The sequence below is a fragment of the Pectinophora gossypiella genome, chromosome 2 (assembly GCF_024362695.1).
Source record: "Pectinophora gossypiella chromosome 2, ilPecGoss1.1, whole genome shotgun sequence".
Classification (NCBI taxonomy): domain Eukaryota; kingdom Metazoa; phylum Arthropoda; class Insecta; order Lepidoptera; family Gelechiidae; genus Pectinophora; species Pectinophora gossypiella.
In genome coordinates, this window is record NC_065405.1 from 18,287,988 (window position 1) to 18,311,053 (window position 23,066).

A 23,066-nucleotide genomic window follows, 5' to 3' on the forward strand; every position below is an offset into this window, starting at 1 on the left:
AGCGAGGTGGCAGATAAGCGTGTTATATTGATTAAATAAAGCAAAAAGAGGCGTTAATAACGCGGCAGTGAGCCAGTAGGAGCGAGGACGCCGGGGCTGCAGTAACAAGGCGGGTAAATAATTAACGCGCCGACGAGGAAGTCAATAAACGAAACTCCTTTAAGAAAGCAACTCTTAATAACGTCGTAAATACTTAAATCCAGCTAAAATTGTTTCCAAGACATTAATAAAGCCTCGAGGAATACGTGCAAACTAAATCCTTACAAATTTTTTCGTTTTTGTTCGAAGGAGAGACCTCAATGTGAAATTAAATGGTTTGTGAATGAGCAAGTAAATATAAAAGGACTTGTGGGTTTAATACATTATAACCCACTTTGAAATTGCAAAAGTAATAAATACAGATAAGGCTGACTAACTTCGCAGCAGGATAAGCCGGCCATAAACAGTGCGGCGGCGGCGCGGTTGTCGCGCTGCAAGCAGCTCGCGGGGAGATAGATAATATTACATTTGTCTGAGTTCCGTCGGTTTGTTTATTACCAAAGTTGAGCTAATCCGTGGCTGATTAGTTCGCCGCCGACTGAATATTACAACAATTTTCCAACAACTTGAATTACCTGTCACTCGCGCGTCTAATTACAACTCGTCTCTGCAGCCTCTGGTTTGAACCTAACTACAGGAATGGCTGCATAATTAACATCTCTCAAAGTTGAAATAATGAGCAAAATGGCGTTTGTAACTTTGAAACTAATTTAATACTTGTTTAAATCGTTATCTGTGTGTAAAACAAGCGGATAGTTTTATCAAAAGGAATCAAGCCGCACATAAACAAAACTGTCAAAGTTGAGTGAACAAAATTATGCGGGTTGGTCCCGCGGCGCGGCGGGGCAGCGGGGCGCGGGTGTAGGGGCAGGGGGGAGGGGGGGGGGTGTCACACGTGCTCGGCGGGATAATTGGCAGCCGAAATCAAATGCTCAATGGATATGGCTTTCATTGTGTCTAATTACAAAATTGCTCTACGGCACCTCGTACCTTCCGTGGCATTCGTAGCTCATCGTACCAATTCCCCGTAGCATTGTGTAGGTACTGTCTACGCAAATGTAGGGTAAGCTTCCGAATTAGACTTTTACTTTTTCTTTAGTGAACAGAATCGCAAGGCACACAATGTTGATCACGGAGGAACTAATGCGTGTTGGCGGCAGACGGCATGGTGCGGGCCTTTAATTTAACTTTTTTATTCAGGGAGTAATTTATGTTGCGCGATTGTTGTAGCATGAAATAAGCGGCTGTATGCAAAAAACCAGGTGCCAAATGCTGTAATTTTCAGAAAAAGAAATCCGTTGTTTAAAATTTCACGTTACAACTTTTTTTGACCTTCACGTTGCCTTTGCCAGGCTGCAGTATGAAAGCTTTCCGTTTTACTTTTTAACAACAACATTCTCGGGGCGCCTGTGTCTGTCGTACCTGGAATTCACCTTTACGGTATTCCGTCCAAATTTATAAGTGTAAAGTTAAACCTTTGTCTAGCTTATATTCAAGTTGTAATAGGAAGTAGGACAGACAGAGAGCAGTTGTAAATTTGTTTTACTCAGGGAAACACTCGGCAAATTCATTTAAACACACTCGAGTGGAACAAAAGAGTTTAGGCCCTTTCCCTTTCGAAGTCAAACCAAGCAACTCCAAGTCGGAATGGTCGGGAAGTTTGCTCGCGACCCTTTGACGATTTTTCAATTAACGTCGCTCTGCCGAAATTAATTTCATCCATCGCTACGAGTTTTAATAAAGTGAGAGTTAAACAAAAATGTTTAAGTCACCCGGATTAATTCTAAGGAAGCCAACAGACTATTAAAAGAGAATATTAAATCGAAAAAAAATCTGAATCGGACGGGACTTGAACTCGCAGCTCTTGTCAAGCCGGGACGAGCGTGTTAACCATTACACCACCGGGTCCTCCTTCTATTCCGAAATTCTTTATTTAAATACTTTATTCTATTTTTTGCGAGTTTCCCTAAGCACGGGAGAGTGCTATAAAAAACAAAATCAGTTAGCTGTTACAATTTTGTGAAATATTTAAAATTACTTTATTGAAAAAGTTATTTAGCTTTACTCCTACTTCAACCCTCCTCCGAGCAATAATATTCTATCTTATCGGTGATACTTTGAATTATGTTCCGTTTTCCTATATTTAGTTAGTATTATATTCCACTACATAATAATAATAGATTACTTTTTGCTAGCGCGAAGTACCTTGGGCGTTATAAATACTTTGATATACGGGCGACATTTTTTAAGGTCTGCAAAGATAAAAATAGACTGCGGAGGGAACTGAAGGAAACGTTGAGTGTTGACGGCCCGGGGCAGCTCAGGACACACGCCGATGGTTTGAATTAACAACAAGTTCACGAGCGCGAGATACTTCCCCAGACGTCCATTTAATTTGCCAGTCGAGGAATTGCCCGCAATAAAGGTCCCGGCCGCGGCGAGGGTCGCCCGACATTGCTCTTCTATCACAAATATTCGCCACCGCCCGCACCACACACGCATTATAAACCCATCCGTTAAAATTAAAAATACAATACCATTACAAAACAACCTTTGTTCGCTCGCAGTATTGTTCAAAGAAAATCCGGTTTCCAATTTGCGATTCTATCAACAAAGAGCCGTCGGAATTAACTGTATTACGCGAGTATTACCGAACTCCATCAAGTTTCTCATTATGCGAGAAAAGAGTCTTGTTGTCGTTTTAAAAAGGTGGTGAAATAGATTCGAAAAAAATATTCGCGACCGTTATCCGGAGTATAATGGAGGTTGCTGGGAGGTTTCTGGGCAAATTGCGTGGTGTCGGACAAAGGAGGGTCGGAGGGCCGCGGTCCTCGCGCGATTTGAGCAAAAATTGTGTTTCCTCATAAGTGTGGGCGCCGGCGGCCTGCGGCGGGCAGGTGCGCGCCGACGGAAGAAATGCCGCGACATTACGCCGGCTCATTTCATTAGCATACGACGGTGATTCACCCTCGTAAACTTTAATTCACTCGTTATTAAGACCTTGTTGAAGGAAACAAAATAATTTATTTATTTCCTTTTCAACGGACAGTGGAATAAAATAATGTGTTTTTTTTATTGTGTTGTTCGTTGTTGTATTACTTTTACGGTATCGCAGTCGGGAACTTTATACACAGTTTGAAATAATCAATTATTCCCATACTATGATGTTTTTCATGTTATTTTTCTTTTTGTTCTTTTTTCGTTCATATTTTATTTTTTATATCAGTTTTTGTATTATTTTCTAGTCATACAGCCAATTAGGTTACTCTGTAATTATGTATGTACTTTTATAAAAAATAAATAATAAATAAATGGTGTACAAGTTGATAAGTTACATATTATGAGTTTCACATCACAGACCCTTTCGGGCACAACATACTATAAGTTTAAAACAGAGAAGGAAGCTTTTCAAATAGTAACATCTCAGTATCATTAAAGTATTCACTAGTGCTGTAGAATTAGAAGTTCTGTTATTTTTTAATAAAGTATTTTCACTTTTTTGTACTTTTAATATGTTAAGTAGGCATTTTGATGGACATCACATATGGGATAGAAAAATGTAGGACCAGTCTACTAGATATAGGTAAAAATCTTTTTCCATTACGCAATGTGTATTTCACAGGGAGATCTTCGCGTCGTTTAAAAGAATATTGGTATTTACGAACAAGCTTTTTAAAGACCGTCTAGAGTCCTGTGCCGAGGTATTCTTGAATTTGAGTCTAAAATATATAGAGAAAAATGCGTAAGTAGTTTTTGATTTCGTATTGCTGTGCTTTTTATATTATAGTAACAAAATAGTCGTAAAACTATTATTCTGCTGTACTTCATACAGCACGGCAGCCCTACACTGAAAACAATTAAACGTCCGCGCTCTACACTATAAGGATCTAGTAAACTGCAATGTCGGAATAAATTGCACATAGTCGTAGCAATGTAGTTAGGTACCGCTTTGCTACGTCGTGGCAATATTGGCACTGCTTGCTACGGCGTAGCAATATAGTTGTGTGTACCCACGCGGTTCACACGGGCGGGCACCTACGGGACTATTGTGAAAGGACTTTAGCTAGTAGTTTCCAATCCCAAGATGCGGTCGTGTCATAGGGCTAGCAGACAGCAGACAGACACATGCAGACACACTCATATCCGTACACAGACGCGCGCGCACATTCACACATATACGCACTCAAACGCACACAGAATCTTTACGTTTACTTTACATACTTCTTTTGTGTACCACTCAATTTTGATATTTTATGTTTTTGTTTTGGCTTATAAACTAGGAGTTCCGTAAAAGGTTGGGAGCCTGGTGATCTGTCACACAGGGTCACACCTAGTATCGACACCAGTCTCTCACAATAGCACTGTAGTGTGTATCATTATCCTAGTTAAGTTTACATAATTTGTGTTATCTTTGTGAAGAGAAAATAAAGATTGGGTATCATTTAAGCTATCACCAATTTAATTAGTTTTGTGTTTCTTAAATAATAGGGTTTGTCCTCAAAATAGTAGATCTGTCACCAAAATGTCGTCACCAAACAATGCAAAATCAGTTCCACAATAAATCACCTAAAATCCTGAGATATAAGGTCTAGTACCAAATAAATGTTTTTGTATGTATTATAATAGGTGTGTCCTAATAAGTATTTAAACAAACTAATTTAAAGAGATTACCAATAAATCATATTATGTTACTAGAAAATTGCATTAAGTTCAAATAAAAAATTAGGGTTGTCATCATCGTTTCAACCAAAACATTCTGCTACTTAACTAGACTCCCAAGGTTCTAAATTTCCACTGGTAGTATAAATTATATTTAGCAGAGTAGTAAATAAAACAATTAAAGTCAATATAATCAATATTTATTGTTTAAAATAATTACCACTGAACAATCAGCGCTGGTTTAAAATAGCTGGCTTATGGCAAGCCGCCCGCGTCGCGCATCGTGTGATCGAACCTAGTTACCTACTACCCATCGTTGAGGCCGGATTGGTCAATTTTTAAAGCGCGCCAATTTGTCTTCGCCCCTTTGATCATTTTTTCATTAAAATTATAAATTGATGTATTAAATTGGTAACGAATACTATTAATTTAATATCTGAACGAAATAAAATGTTTAACTACTGTATTGGTGACAAAATATCAAATAAAAAGGAGTCGCAGTCAGGGATCGATAATCGATTTATTTGGTGACAGATCTACCATTCTGAGCACAGAGTTATTATTTAAGTAACAAAACTGTTATTATAAGAACGAAGTTTATATTCATGTAATGCAATATAATTTTATTGGTTATCGATCTCTTATTTTACACATATATTAACATTAATTTGATAATTCATACCTGGGAACAATTTTTGTTTATCTGAGAACGAAAATATTTCGTGGCGATAGATCTATTTATTAGGTGATACATCTTGATGACAAATATAAATTTTGGTGATTTTATTTTATTTATTTGTCTTTCACTGTTCATTATAACTTTATAAATTATTTTAAGTAGAAAAACTTATTTTCGCTCTATATTTCACTACGTATATGCATTTTACAAGCATTTTATAATACAACCGGGTCTGAATTTGTTTTGTTATTAAATCCGATTCAATAAGAAAGAAAACGGTGAAAAAATATTTCTTATTTGTGAATTTCCACCTGAAACGTCATTTCGTTGTTGATCGAGGATGTATTTTTAACTGAAGTTAACGTATTTAATACTTTAAGCCAAGCCGATCGCGGCCAATTTTCGATTATATTTTCAAAAAAGTCCAACAACCACTGCATCAACTATATTATTAAACACTCCCACAGCTCCAGTCCTCATCAAAGTACAAAACTTCAACTCTCACGCAAGTTTGTTCGTCGGCCGCTTGACCGGTCCAACCTGCCGTTATGTGCCTCGTTCTAACAAATATTTACCCGTTGCCTCCCGGCTCCTGCACAGCTAGTTTGAATTTCAACGACCCCTGACCCCATTAGCTGGTTCCCTGAATTGATATGGCACCCTTGATGAATGTAGTCCCCCCCTCCCTTCCCCCGGACTAGCCCTCCACAAAAGATCTGTTTGTTCGTTTGTTCCCAGCCGCAAGATGGATGGTGGACCTTGGTCTCTAGTCAAACAAATCCGCTGGAGTTAAATTGAATTTGGCTTGAAACTTATTGTAATTTGTGTAACAGTTGTTAATGGTCACTTTGCAACGATATCTCACTGGCCTAACACTAATACTGGCCTTATTTTGGTTAATAATGTCTGAACATTAAATTACTTAAAGGGCCGTTCGTAAATAAACAGAGAGCATACATGGAACATTTCGCTATTCCATTCACAAATAATTTATCCGTTAATGAAAAATCAGCCCCTTATTGAACAACTATACCGCTCTTTCGGTGTAACACTTTCCTCTGATTTACATCCAATGCTGATTCTTTGACTTCTTTATTGAACCAAATACATTTAAGAAAATGGAAAAGAATCCTTTTATTTACAGTGACACAATATTTCACCTTCGCTTCCAGAAAAGGTTTAATAAAAAAAAGAGGTAGAGCATCAAATCGGGACTCGCGAATGTCGTGAACATGCATAATTTACTTCCCCATAAGTCAGAGCCCCTACACGTGGTGACGTCACCCCGCACCCGCCGCACGCGCCGATAATTCAATAACCTCATGCGTTATTCATGGATTACCACCGCACGATTACAATATCAGCTCCCGATTCTTCCGTGTCAGCTGTATTACGAGTGCAAATAGTCACTGTGCCTCTGTTTATACGATAATATTACTAATTCGATTGAAGCAAACATCTCCATCGTCAGTGTAGCAGAAATCCGTAATTATGTAATTGCTTTCATAGAATATTTAAGACGGAAAAAAACAAACACCTGGCTCGAGTGACTATAATCTGACTAATCTTTTGATCGTTATAATTGGATTCGAAACTCACAACAAATTAAAATAATCTCAAAACAGGAAAAAAAACAAACTGATAAAAGGAGATAGTAAAGGTACTTACATGATCGGCAACAACATTGAATTTACATAATTTAGAATTTTCTTGCAAATTTCCGCGAGGCGGCGTCGTGCCCGGGCGATTCGAAAAGAAACTAACGTCTGATGCGTTTTGTTTTCTTGAAGTTGATACACGACAATGGTGCGTTTTTTTGCAATTTTTTAAAGAGTAGCCAAACCACTAGTACTTTACAGGGGGATTTTTAATATTTAACAATTCTGCTGTGCTATAATATGGGGCGTCCAGCTAAATCATTCTACGCAGATTGGTGAACCCTTTCTCCATGATATTGGTAGTCAACTTCACGGAATAATATACCGGAGAAGGATATTTCTAAATCCAACTTTTATATGAGATTACAAACAACCTAGTTTAGAACTCACTCATTCGGATACAATTTGATTACGTATAGTCTGTCAGAGTTATATAAGGTGTTCATTAACATAGAAGAGTGTGTGGACACGAGTGTCTGTTCCACAGGCACCTCAAACAGACGCGGCAAGCTTTGATGTCAGGTAATTACAAAGAAAGTACCTTGATGATGTAGTCGTCGATGTTCGCACAAAAGAGCGCCTCTCTATAATGCAGCGAGGACCGTAATAGAATCAAGTGTTGATCGAGGGCCTGGAAATTGACCGGCCGGCGGCCGTTTCCGATAGTTACCGATACATGACATACTTAGCGTTGAGCATACTTACATAAGATATTATTATAAAAGTTATATACGTCCTACTGCCGGGCACAAGCCTCCCCTCAAACAATCGAAGGGGGTACGGAGCATACTCCACCTCGACGTTCCGGTATGGATTGGTGGAGGCGTCCAACCGAGACTATCGACTTAATTTATAATAACTAACAATATTATTTTAGTTAACTCACATTCCCGAGAAATGCATTTTCGGAAGTATGTGACCTTACCTATATTAAGCTGTTTTTCCTTTCGCGGGATGAAAGGTCAGACAGGCAGTCGCTTCTGTAAAAAACCGGACCTGTCAAATCTTCAGGTCAGGTAAGAGGACCCTGTGGAAAACGGAATAATGCTGGAGTTGATAAACAATATTATTTTAGTTTGTATACACAAGGACGCTGTTAATAACTAATTATTGTGAAAAAAACCTACTTACCGAAAAAATCGAATGTGAAATAATAAGTAAGTTATGTTGGTAAGAATTGAAAGTATCTGCAACATATTTTCTCTCTCTCTGCGTTCCAAGTAAAGAATGCGGTGCAATGATGCAAGTCTTGTCGTATTACGCTTATGACTCCACTCTAGACTAACCCGACATGCTGTACCTACATTTTTCACCGCGTTATGAAATATCTTGACAAGGCACATGAGACTAGTTTACTGGACCGCACGAGGTGCCTCATTTATTTATTGGATATTTTGATTTCAAGTACATAAACAGCTAATATACTTACATAATACAATATCAGCTCATGACTGCATCCCAATTGGGGTAGACAGAGGTACAATCGCAAGATTAACTAATTAGTCACACCTCACCGAGCTTTCTCTTAGACCAACGTGATCGGTGGTGAGCCGTATCACCGCCTATAATGCTGTATACAAATAATCTATTACAGAAGATTCGACTAAGTATTAACTCTTAGACATTCCTATACACTTTATTTCATGTTCATGCATGCAGGTCAGTTCTAGATCTGCAGATTCTACGGGAGAAGTTTCCTACTGGTGGAATATTGTCGATTAGCTGACGTTTCGTTCTTAAACTCGCCAGTGTTTGGAACCAGACGTTGATATGGTTTACACTAATATCTTCTTGAGGCCGAAATTTCTAGACACCACAGTTAAACAATGGGATTTCGAATTTAAAAGGACATTCGGTCTTACTACTGTAATATGCTGTTAATCTACTACTAAAATACTAGCCGATTCAATATCACTAATACCGCCTACTGACTGACAACGTTGCGACCGGACCAAGATTTATAGAATAGTTGCTTTTTTACTCTGTACCACACCCCGGACACTTCATACAACAACCTCATTTTACACAGACACTACACATTGATATTATCGTATATCGTGTGTGTGACGTCTGACACCATACGATTCAAGTCTAAACTATGTTCAAGGGGGGTGAGGTAAACCTAGCTCAGCCGCTGGTGGGGAGCGGAGAGTTGCCGTTCTATACGTAGTATTATTCCTTATTCTATGTCTGTACTACTACGACATTAATTTAGGAGTCACTTTTTGTATATACGTGTATAATGTATGTATGTAGTGCTGTATCTCCTTATCAAGCTAGCAGTAACCAGGTTACCCCTGGTGCGGCGAGGTGGAAGCTCAGAACCGTATTAGCAGTGATCAAGGGGAGGTAATCAACTCGCTCTAATTAATGTCGTTACACGTATCAGCCTCGCGTAATTGGTCGACACAACAAACAGCTGTCGAAACGGATTTTAAACTCGCTAAATGCCAGACAGCCGGTTAATTTGATGTAGCAAGAAAGGCAATAAAATATGAGAAGGAAAATTCGCTACACTGTATCATAACAATTATGAACATATTATAAAGGTTTCTTCTAAAATACCTTACTTTACGTTTCGAAAAAACCATGGCATTTCTATTAAAATAGCTTATTTTTTACGAATTGATGTGTATATAAAAATTAAATAAGAGTGTATCAGGATCATGCCGAAATTCCGTGCTGTCGCTATGCCCAAAATGAGCCCATAAACGTCCCACTGCTGGACACAAACCTCCCCGTGATAAATCGGAGGGTATGGATCGTACTCCACCACGTCGCTCCACTTCATGATCGTATATCCTCACAAATAAAATCATATTGTTATAATATATTTCTTCGCCACACATTCAACTCTGGAAACCCATTCGTCTGGATGCTACCCCTATTCTCCATACAAAATGCAATCATAAACGTTATTTCTAATGACACCGTGCTACATCTCATAATAAATTCACAATGAATAATTAACTATCAATGTCAAGCTTTTTTGCTTGAACTGGGAATTTCTGAATAAGTAGATGTGGGGCTCATCACGTCACCATTAAATTTATGATATACTTATCGACATTTTAATGCAGCTGTAGTGGCTTCTGTGAACCAGTAATTGGGCTTACAATTCGAGTTCGAATCGTGTTGGGGATATAATAATATCATATCACGTGTAGACGTTTCAGCCCAGCCTAGGTAGCCCAGTTGGTTGAACTCTTGCCTCTCACTTTGAAGTGGCAGGTTCGAATCCAGCACAAGCTTTAAACAATGATTGTCGAATTTGTTTTCGAATTCATTTTTGGATCATAAATGGTTATCACGTGCTCAGCGGTGAAGGAAAACCTTGTGAGGAAACCAACATTCCCGAGAAATGCATTTTCGGAGGTATGTGGCGTAACGTGTATTAGACTGGTTTTCTCTTTGCATGTTGGAAGGTCAAACAGGAAGTCGCTTCTGTAAAAAAACCGGATATGTCAAATCTTTAGGTTAGGTAAGCGGATCCTGTGTGTAGACGTTACAGGAGTCTGTCAGGCCTTTGGCAGCTCAATAGTAACTCTGACATAGGGTTAGATTACCTCATACGATAGAATAAAAGTGTAGCGGCAAGTTACTCCCAGGTCTGCTCATGCCAATAAGGGTCACGGACGTGAATTTATGTATGTATATATAGAGGTTGGAGTGTGCAAACAGAGTCGCCGCGTGACAGTGGCCGCAACATCGGACATCCTAATTCCAGCTTCATGTTTTATTCATCAGGCCCGTCCGAGAGTATGATTATTTTATCGAGTCCCCACATTGTCTACCCAAGTAAACACTATCGTTACTTGCCAAATACATTTTTTTTATGGGCGTGATGTGATGCATGAGCCGCGGTTTTTGTAAGGGAACTTTTCTTGTGAATAATGACTCTGACATGTCACGAAAATAAATACCTAACAAATTAGTTCGTTTATAATGCTCATATATTTCAAGTTAAATGTAATAGAAACTAGCTAAATACATAAACAGCCTATATACATCTCACTGCTGGGCACAGGCCTCCCGTCAATCAACCGGAGGGGGTATGGAGCATACTCCACCACGCTGCTCCAATGCGGGTTGGTGGTGTTTTTACGCCTAATATCCGGGACCAACGGCTTAGCGTGCAATCAGGTGATTCTAGCCTGAAAAGTCCTTACTAAACAAAGAACAGTCTCACAAAGTGATTTCGACAATGTCCCCATCGGGAATCGAACCCGGACCTCCAGATCGCGAGCCTAACGCTCTAACCACTGGACCACGGAGGCTGCTGGAAACTAGCTATTCTTTCATAAAACAAAGGGAATATGTACGCCACGAGTCAAGCCTAGTCCATTACACTACAGTTTATGAAACGTAAAAAGTATTCTTTAATAATAAAGGGAAGATTGTGAAACCTTGTCATCAAGTAAAAGGTGTTCCAAAAAATTGCTGCGCCGCGATATTCAATCATGTAGGTGTAGCCTTTATGACAAAAGTCATCCACATCGTACGCGCTGTCGGAATTTTCAGTTTTCTATGAAATTATAATTCGCTTCACAGCTTGGCTGTTTTCCCATATACATGTTTTAAAAATGTCACATTTTGTATTCAATGCTTATATAAACAAGTTCGGAGCTATATTTTATATCAAAATACACAAATTGCCGAAAGTATGAAAAGTATGGTAAGTTGATGACAACTTGTTTTTGTTTGTTCACAGCAAATATCAAATAATTATAATTGATATTTGCTGTGAACCATTCAAATACAAATTCATTTTACTGATGCAATAATTAGTTGAATTCACGGAATTTCATTTCAAATGTCAATTTCCGTATTATGAACTGTATCCTAATTAACGGTTTTGTCTGTATGTTATGCCGACTAATGAATTGAAATATGAGTTAAGTACCTATAATTAAATGTCAAAAGATAAAAGAAACTAGCACCTATTTCCATCAGAGATTCACGGGTCGCTTTAATTAAGTTGTTTGTTAAATATTTGTTAAGTTTTTCAACATAGCGCAATTCAGAAGAGTAAAACCAAGAATCTTTACACAGTTAACATAAGGAATCCTTCTAACGATGACTTATAAAACACTAAATAAAAAAAGCATAAAGCCACCGCACATAAATAAAAAGTAAAAGAAGTGGCGAGTTGTACCTATTTAAATGAAAGGCTACATTCAAATGGTGTATTATCTCGTAAAGATCAACCGATATTAATGGTCCACGCTGGGCCCTCCGCCGTTCCACACCATAGGCGCTGCCAGCTCCTGGCCGCCATTTTTCTTCCATTTCCAAACCAAAAATCGCTCGTCATTAATCTTATTCACAAACTCCGGATTCTAAAACGATTTAGCATTCAGAAAATGGCACAGCATTGAATAGAAATGAAAGGAAGCGTTGATCTCTTTGATTAATTACACAATGATCTTGAATCTGACTGCTTTGTGGAGAATATCAAATGGATATTATGAAATAGCTGAAATCGGATTTTCATTTGCGATTTCATTGATTTCGACTCCGGAAGTAAGGCCTCGTTTACGAGATGCGGTGCATCGCGCGGCGAATCTAGACGTCAGGCATTGCACAAGTGCACTCACGCAGTGGTGTTGTTCCGCGCGTATCGTGTGCGGTGACACCCTGCGCGACATTGTCGACTCCACAAAGATTTAATACGGCAAAGTTGCGCGATCGATCGATTTCAATATGGAGACTTTTCCCAATTATATTGGCATTAGCTAGAACCAAATTGAACATATGACGGGCTCATTACGCAGACATAAATCGCCTTATATGGCTCAGTTGTGTGTCCATAATAATAATCAAGTACTTGTTGCTCCCGTTGTATATATTAAATTATTATATTATAAATCAAAATAATAACGCACAGTCTGCTAACTAGATTTAAGTATTTGTTGTTCAAATTTTATCATCGGTTAATTATTATTTATTACGATGGTTACGATTAGTGTAAGTTTTTTATAATTAATCCACGTAAGTATTTGTTAAAGAATCGAACTGAGAAGGAAGAAATTGAGAGAATACTACCAATCTAATAGACGATATTTAAGTATAAATAGATTCTCTAAGGTAACTGGAAACCACGTCTATAATTCAGAAAAGAATTTAATTAAGTTCATAAAGTCGAATTCAATGGTTTAAGAGACACCCCACACTAGCCGCGTCTTTCGAGTGTCGGTAACGTGCCAGCGTCAGCGCGACGGCTACGCGATGTCAGCGCTGGCCGGCTGCCGAACGCCGAGCGTACGCGGCTCTGGCGTCGCGTAGACGTCGCGCTGACGCTGGCACGTTAACGACACTCGAAAGACGCTGCTAGTGTCTTGTCTAGGGTCTTTAAAGCCCGACGCTGGACTCGAATCCGTGACACGGCGATGAAAGTCACGCGTTTTCGAAACAGGGCTGATTTTAAAATGTGTTAATAAAGTATTATGCCCGCAGGGAGGCGCTACCAAACGGCACGCTGTGGCTGTCTCCGTTCTCAGCGGCGCAGTACCGCAGCGACGTGCACGCGGGCGTGTACCGCTGCCGCGCCGCCTCCAGCGCCGGGACCGTGCTCTCCCGGGACATGCGCGTTCACGCCGGTCAGTACTACACTATAAATGTATGATATAATTCCCCACACGTATGCACAGTACTCATTCTCTTGGTATAAATTGGAAACACGGCACCTATGTTATATTTTTCATATCTTTTTACAAATATTTACAATATCATTTCATTGGATTTCAATCTTCATATAGTTATTGATTATAAAGTATTTTCTTTAATATTTTTCATTTTAAATTTAGCGTTAATACTTTTACAAGACTGGCATTTCGGGCCTACTTACGTGTTGGTACCACATACATACAGTTTGAAGAGCAACAATCAAACAGTCATGTAGATATTAACCCGTGTGCACATGGCACCCGCGTGTGACCACAAGACGACACGGCCGCGACCACACCGCCGCCGCCACGCTGTGCGGCGCTTGTAACACCACCGCACGCACAACCTGCGGGGGACGTCACGTACAATAATACTGGTTCACCATTTTGGGGTTGGCTGACACGTTTAATTAAATTTAATCAAAATAATTATGAATTTATAGTTACGAAAATAATAAAGAAAATTGTCAGATACATTATTTACCTATTCTTCTTGTTCTGTCGTATGGGTCGTGAGGTGGATTACCAACCTCATCAACCCTGGTGTCATGGTTACTATTGAGTCGCCAAACGCCCCTGATATGAATCATTTACCTATTAGGTTTTTAAGACAAGCAACATGATTTTATAGGCTTCAGTACGATAGATTTTTTATCATAATTATTCGCTCACAAAACGAAATGTTTCCAGAAAATCCAGAGTGGATAAAGTCACCTCACCTCTAAATAGCAAACACCACTATACAAAAAGAAAACTTCAAGTAAAGGCAAAGGCCAACGAAACAATGAAATAAGAACAAGTGAAATAGTTGCGAAAGTTGGTAGCATTGGAAGTGATATCGCGGCCGACGCTCTACTTTCCATCTCGGTCTACCTTTAGTAGTCTTTCTAAATCGAACTTGTTCGAATCCCAACAATTAATCGCTGCCTCAGACATTCAGTATTATTGGTTACACTGCACCACACCTTCAATTTCATAATAACGACGAATAAAAATAAAGCGTCGTGCGAAATATTCAAACATATAGCAATACATAAAAGCGTTTACGCGGAAGCGGTATCACAAATTTTAATTTCATTAATGAGGCATCAGGCTTTCCAGTTAGAATGCTTTATCGCTTATACCTATCGCTTCTGGCGCACGTTATTGTAAACTGGTACTATTACAAATCATTTATTTATAAAGCATCATTACATATTAATTTGAACGAGTATTATAATTGTACACATTAATATTGATGAATGTTGCTATAGTAAATAATATACGCTCCAATAAGCCTTTTGATATAGAGTTTCAATTTATGAATAATCTCTTTACAGTAATATGTGTATCATTCTATATTATAATAATATGATTTGAGTGAAGTGTCAATTTTATAATGAAAACAGCTGTATTAAATATTACTAGATAATATTCTAAATGTACTTCCAAGTATAAAGCACTTTATGTACTAAGTCTTTACTTCGTTTACATCTAGACACGCGGTAGCGTGTCAAGCCAAGTTCAAGAAACAGAACTGGCGAGCCGCACCGTGTGTTATACGAACCGTTTGGAGCCACTTTTGGCCCCCTCATAAATCAAAAACTATTTCACAAAACGTATCATATCATAATACATAATCAAACATGATTAGAGCTACGTAAAGTCTTTGCGAAATTTTGTTAGTAATGCAAATATATAAACAAGAAAGATTGTTCTGTTTTGATGCGCTTTCCAATCACAGAGGTGCCGTCTCCATGGCAACGCAGCGGCCTGTCCCGTCTAGTTATCGTCTGGCGGGCTGCTGCCATCTCCGGGCGCGGTGGCCGGGCCATTAGACCGTTTTGTCTCAATATGCACTTAGCCAACACTCACCCCGTCGAGTCGAGTTAAGCCACGATTTTTGTCGCTGCTAACAACGTCGGCGACTGACAGCTCTCAGAAATCGGGTTTATCTTTCAAGGGAATTATCCCTTCTGGGACAAGGGTTCTACCAGTTTGACCTACTTATTTATCATACTGTATTAATCGCCCTAGTCTAATACGATCACAGCTTATACCGCTTTGAGCTGGTGAAATCGCTAGAAGAACAGTCACAGAAGGAATTATGCCTTTTCAGTATTAGGTCAGTGTAATTGTACCTTTCATCCTTGTTACTGACCCGCCCCCCCTACACTACCCTTCTTCTGATTGAAGGGCTGGCTCACTAATTATTATAAGTGTAACAAATATATTTCGAAATAGAACAGTTTTTGATAAAATTATCAAAATACCTGATAAAATTGAAATACACCAGGTCCGAGATTGTACCTATAGTACGAGTTAGGTACTCGCCTCATAGAATTATAAGGGTTGGTGACCTGTGTAAAGTGACCTCAGCGAATACATTATTCAATTTTGTATGGGCTTGGTCACCGATACCAGAATAATTTATGATAAGTCGAGTGAGAAATTATGGACTTTCGGGACGCGGGTTTATGATTTAAACATTGATTCCTTTATGGATTTCAGTATGTTCCTTGTGATCTCCTCAGCATATTGATAGACATGATTACGTTAACGAATACATTGACAGTGGATTACTACCACTCACAATAAGTATACAAAGCCATGAGAAATTCTTGAGTTTTAGAATCTAATATTAGAACTGACAGCTAGGTACGGTTCTACTCTGTATAAACTGGTTAAGTACTCACATATTTTTTGCCTGGGTCAAACACGATCGTACTAACTAAAATTCGAAACAAAAAAGTAGGAATATATTATTCATCTAAAATTGCAATAACACTGTCCTAGCCCTGATAAACTTTGTAAGAAAGTATTATTCTGCGTTTGCACACTTTTTGCCTTTTCTCTCTAAGCTTTTCACGTATTATTCAGGAACGTCTCCCCGCCCGCACCCCGCCGTAGCTCGTTGCACTAAATAAGTTTGGAGTCGTGAGCTGCGTTCACATTATTTATTTACCTGATTACGTTCACTAAACGGATAGTCTAAACGTCGACCTTACCCCTCCGCCCCCCGCACGCGTTGTCGCTTGTGTAGAAAAACATCGCACGACGTGACTCGCCTGCCGTATATTCAATCCGCCGGCTAAAGGGACCGACGTGTGACGAGAATGCTAACCCCACAACCTTCCACACAGATGAAATTGAATTGTTTCTCACAAGAATTTTTTGTGGACGAAGTTAGGTAACTTACCCTAGGTGTTTGCAATTGCTTCCAACAAACTTTTACGTCGGTGACACACAACGGAGAACTTTGTAAATATAGTTGCTATTCTTCCGTCTCAGAGGCAACATGGTACACTGCTGACACAATTTCTCAGTACGTTTCTTTCATGAAAGGGCTCGATAATAGCAGAGAATACGACAAACAAAAAGCAGCTCTCACAATCGACGATAAAGCCAGTAATTCATTCGTCGTGAACGTGGCCACTTGACCTACCGTATTGACATTCGGCAAGGCGTGAGTCGGGATCAATCTCTTGCCAGGAATGCAAATACCATTCTTCATGGAGCGGCCCTAACCCCAAGATTGGGCCGGGCCAATATCCTTGCTTTGTGTAGCCGCGAAAAAGGTTCACTAATGGAATCAACGCTCGACGAATTTCTCAGGAATCTCATCTATTGCGATGGCAGAATCATTTTTAGGGCGGAATTTTATATAAAAAAGTGATCCTAGTGAGTGATGATATAAAAGAATGCTGGCGTTGTAAAGTGTTGGTGGGGTTGCGGCCACTCACTGAAAGTTGTTTAGACCTCCATCCCCGTCGAGCACCTGCCACTGGCCTGACCGCCCATCACACGGTAGTGCGTGAACTATTGTATTTATTTAACAAACTTAAGCATCGCTTTTCTACACGTACTGAATTTAACGTGTTATTTTACATTAAACACTCATATAATCTGGGTGTTTGTTCGATCCCTCCTACACGCGTTGGGATTGCCATTGATTGTTGGTTTAGGATAGCGTTTATACGTGGAGAGGGTTTGTTCAACGACTTTCATTGTTCGCGGGCAAAGCGTCCTCAGCACTCGGCGTATCAACCGATTTGCCTCTCAGCGATACGTCGAGCGCTCTCCACACGCCTTTTAGTTCGCAATCGCCAGAACAATGCCTCCGCGCCGCGCGCGCCGCACCCCCCCGCGCCCGCTGGACCGAGAGGGCGCCTTTGTTCCGCACCTCGCAAAAAAACGAAGTGTCGTTTAATTGAAGATCTCAAAGATTTCCACGCTTCCACCCGCGTTACAAGTGCCTTAAACGCTAAACACTTAAAAAGGTATTTCTTATTCCCGTAATTAGATACAATCTTAAAGTATATTAAAACAGGTTGTCTCTTATTTAAATTTTAATGTTCTTGTTATGATTACGCCGCGTCTGTCTAAGGGTGAGCTGAGTGCTAATTAAACGAATTAAATTGAAGCGGAGGCGGGATGAAAGACGAATATAGATCAAAATGGGGCGGGTAATAATGTGCAGTTAACTTGAGGGTCTTAAAAATACGTACTCGGATTAATGGCTCTCGGATACAAAGGGTATTGTTTCACGAGTGTGGTTGAGTGGTGGTGAGGTGGAGGGGCGCAGCCGTGGAGAGGCGGCGGCGTGGTGGCGCGCGCGCCTCACATATGGACAGCTGATCGCTCGGCAGTGATCTCGCGCTGATGGCGCGCCGTTTCAATAGCGATCCGCCAAACAACCGCCCTTTATTGCTACTTTTAATACCGGGGGGAGCTAAACGCTGACAAAGTTGTTACTTACAAGTTGAAGCTGTTATTACGGTAGGGCTGGTTTTATATATGTGCAATGCATTGCCTGCTTATGTCATGTTTCCTAAAAAATGTTGTAAATGATGATTGTCACAACCATTTTGAGATCACAACAACAATAATATAATAAATTCTTTTTCTTGTTAAAAACATCTACTCTCGACATAATTTAACAATTAATCCCACCCAGTGCCCAAGCAATGAGCATTATTTGATGCATAATCGGGGGCTGGCCCAGAATGGGTTGAGCAGTAGCCGGCAGGAGGTATGTAAAGCGGCCATAACCCGCAGCCGGCGCGGCCTTCCGACTAATTAACTTCTTTGGCGAAAGAAACGAGCAGCGAACAAACTGCAGATACCTTACTGCCGGCGATAAGTTACAGGCGATGCTGTCTGGACTATAACTTGTACTTATTTCGAATGAAAACGGTGGATCTTCTCTCGTGTGGGTTGTGACACACACCGACGTTCATCAGAGATACCATTCAACCGCCAATGGTCCATGTAACGACTACATTATTTAAGTAACTAGTAGTCGGGACCGACTACTTTACGTGTACTCCACGGTTCTCCTGACCTTCTGGTAATCGGGTGATCAATCTGCAATGTCCCTATCAAACTAGGGATCACAAAGTGCTTTTTTGATAAGTCCCCACCGGGAATCGCGACTCCTTCAAATCGAGAGACCAACGCTCTAACTGTTATGGCACACCTGTAATTCTGCCCATTCCAATAATTAAAATCACATAAATCAGACTTGTTTGCCCGCATGCAGCGCATGTGCATTTAATATCTAATAAAGAAATCGTGGATGTATCTGCATTTGATTCATTTGTAAAAGTGTTTAACGAAGAGACAGTAATAAAATACATGATGATGATGATGATGTGAGTCATATCATGGGCCTATGGCGGATCAGTAATAACCCTGACAGGGTTGATAGGGTTAGTAATCCACCTCACAACCCACACCATAGAAGAGAGAAGTAATAAAATAGATGATAAACATTTTAACAGCCAAATTATTTCACCTTACAAGATGGAAAAAACACTGTGACACAAGCAGGTCACCCAGGCCTATACTACCATGGCGGTGCAGTAGCGGCGCGAGAGTTAGATAATATATGCAAATAAATCAAATAATAGAAACAATAATGAGCGCTCTGGATTTATTGCAAGCAAATTAACAGCTTCTCGCTACTCGTACACAGTGAGAAAGACCCTTCAATACAAATTCAGCTTAAATTTTAAACTCAATTAATTGACTCCTTAATAAAGCGGCGCTGCATGTATATAGGGTGTTAGTGGCATCGTAACGAAAACTTTGAGGGATGTTTCAAGCCATGATTCTGAGTTGATAACAAGTGGAATTTTCCGTCGCAAAAGAATGGAACGGAAAATACTTAAAATTTAAAAAAGCACAAACATTTTTATGAATTTCCGGACAGGAAAATCCACTTGATATTAACTCGGAATCATGGTCTGAATTATCCCCGTCATTATTCGATACGATGTCACTAACACCCTGTATATACATGTCAGTACAACCGACTTCGATTGCTCGTCGAAGCAGTTATACCAAACATAAGACGTATTTGTACGTACGCCGCTTATATTTTAAATTTATCTCCAAAAGTCTTTGTTTATAAAGCAAATCCTTCCATTGGCATTGAAAACACGTTTTTAATTTGCAACGATCAGCCTGTAAACAGGCAAAATACTGAATAAATTAATTTATTTCACTTTATTCTATGAGAAGATTTCCTTGGGGGGATATTAAAAGTTTAGTGAATAAGTAAATATGAATAAATTTTATAATACTTAAGTATCGCAAGCGATATTTTTCGCAAAATTTCAATTTGATCCCATTGAAAGAATTAACAAATAAAATTTTATGCGCTGCAAAATTGTGCATTGTTATGTTATGTTATGTTAGTGGGCTCTGTTTTCCGCATTTAGACTCTAAGATGGCCCATTATGCGTGTGATTGTTGACTACGTAAGCCAACCTATCTCCTTCCAGAAGCTCAGAAGCCTCCTGGGGTTTTCACAGGCTTCGCGGAGCGACCCCATTTCTTTGAGGATTTTTACCCGTTGTGCTGACACTCCCGTGCATTCCAGGATTACATGGGGGGCAGTTTCTTCTGCGTCTAGACAGCCTCTGCAAAGTGGGCTGTCCGTTATCCCTAAGTTAAATAGGTGCTTGTTGAGTGGGCAGTGACCCGTAATACTGCCCACTACTATTCGAAGGTCATTGCGGTTTAAGCGAAGCAGTCGACGAGTGAAGCTCTTGGATATCATAGGCATGATATCCTTCGACTGTCTGCATGTGGGCAGCTGTGCCCATCTGTCGTTGTGTAGTTGCAGGGTATGGTCCCGTACCCACGAGCGTAACTGACTGAAAGGTATCGGTAGGATTGGTTCGGGTCCATATATCCTTGTGTCTGATCCTCTCCTTGCCAGTTCGTCGGCGGCATCATTACCCAGCGATCCACTGTGCCCTTTAATCCACTGCAGGGTAACCTTGTTAGTTAAGGCCATCTTCTGCAGTTCTCTGTGGCACTCGTATATTAGCCCCGAGGTTATGTTGTCACTATTTAGGGCTTGTAAGACAGCTGCGCTGTCTGAGAGGATTCTGATGTCATAACCCTTGACATTTCTCTTCCTCACTGTGCTGGCGGCCTGAATTATGGCTACACATTCGCATTGAAAAATGGAGCTGTATTTTCCTAAAGCCACTGATTTTTGAATGTTTAAGTCGAGAGAGAAAACTCCGGCACCCGTCCCTGAGGACATTTTGGAACCATCTGTGTAGATGCGGAGTTCCCTGATGCCGGATTGATCTCGCTCTGTTTCCTGCAGACTTATCACATAATTTCTTTCTGTAATCTGTGTTTGTGGGATTCTGTCGCATGGGGCGAGTAAAAGTTTCTGATGTTGTATTGCCCTGTCTAGAATTTTGGTATGTGGGCCTATGCCATTTGTATCCCATATCCCGGTGTTGCGAAGTCTCATCGCTGCCATCGTGGCTTCCTGTTTAACGATCAGGTCCAGGGGTGGCAAGCTCAGAATTACTTCTAGTGCTGCAGTAGGTGCAGTTCTCATGCAGCCGGTAATAGCAGAGCAGGCCAATCTCTGGAACTGCTGTAGCTTTGTAATGGTTGTGCTGAGCTCGGTCCTGGGCCACCAAACGACTGCTCCATATGTTAGTAATGGTTTTATCACGGTATTGTATAGCCAAAGCGTGATCTTAGGTGAGAGTCCCCATGTTTTCCCCATGAGCCGTTTGCATTGCCAGAACGCTATGCAGGCTCTCTCCAGTTTATTTTCTAGGTGTTTGTTCCATAGCAGCTTATTGTCTAGAATAACGCCCAGGTATTTGACTTCGCTACTTAATTTGAGATTTGTGCCGAAAAGTTTGGGTAATTTTAAGTTATCCAATTTCCGTTTATTTGTGAAAAGTATAAGTTCCGTCTTGGACGGATTTACCGATAGGTTGTGCCTAGTGCACCAGTCTTCGACTATCCTCAAAGCGGATCCCATGAGATCGCATAGTGTGTTTTCAAATCTCCCACTGATGAGAATAGATAAAATTGTGCATATTCATTAAAATTTTAATTAAAGCGAGCTTGCAGCGCGCCGACTCAAACGTACACCGCTGTGAATGTTATACGCGATTTGCTCTGATAACAAAGACACACCTGCACTCACGATTTGAAACACTGTTTTATAGTGCTTGCTAATCTGGTCTAGATTCAGATTAAAATAGTGTTTGCATAATATATGAATTATTTCTGTGCAGTCCTTTACTATCGTGTGGGTTATGAGGTGGATGATCAACCCCATCGAGCTTGGTGTCAGGGTGTTATTGAGCCGCCAAGGGTCCCTGACATGGCTCATGTAACGACTACGTGCTTACATCAGTAAGTAGCAACTGGGACCAACGGCTTATCGTGCCTTCCGAAGCATGGATAATATACTTAAGGACATTCAGGTGATCAGCCTGTAATATCCTAACCAAACAAGGGATCATAAAGTGATTTTTGTGATTTTTTCCCACCGGGATTCGAACCCGGGACCTCCGAATGGTGAGCACAACGCTCAACCACTGAACCACGGAGACCGTTAAAGAGGTGGTCTCAGTTATAAACTATATTAAGTTGTATTTAACACACAAGTAAAAAAGAAACAGAACAAGGTCTGTATGACGTCTTAAGTATAATGTAAAACTCATGAAAATAAATTTATGCATTTAAAAACAAAAACTGATGAACTATGTGTTTATCATTCTTTTCCTTCGTCGTTAGTAAAAATGAGAGACGATTTATTTAATACGAGTATCTATAGATAAAAATAAGGAAACGGTTTATTAAATCATATATTTGGAGCATTGCACTCTATGGAGGTGAAACGTGGACTATGACACAGAGAGACAGAGAGAGGTTGGAAGCGTTTGAGATGTGGTGTTGGCGAAGGATGGAGGGTATAAGCTGGACTGAAATGGTGTCAAATGAAAAAGTGCTGGAAAGAGTTGAAGAAAAGAGAACCATATTGAAGACTATAGAGAACCGGAGAGGAAATAAGATTGGCCACCTGATACGACACGATTCATTTATAACAAA

The 23,066-nt window shown here is 40.0% G+C and overlaps 1 protein-coding gene across 1 annotated transcript in view; it reads left to right on the forward strand.

Annotated features, from left to right (window-relative positions):
* The window catches only part of LOC126375910 (Down syndrome cell adhesion molecule-like protein Dscam2), a 91,817-nt gene that overhangs the window by 33,767 nt on the left and 34,984 nt on the right, over window positions 1-23,066 (forward strand). Inside the window, exon 3 of the mRNA XM_050023004.1 lies at window positions 13,492-13,634. Coding sequence (XP_049878961.1) covers window positions 13,492-13,634 — 143 coding nt within the window. The remainder of the gene's footprint in view (window positions 1-13,491; window positions 13,635-23,066) is intronic.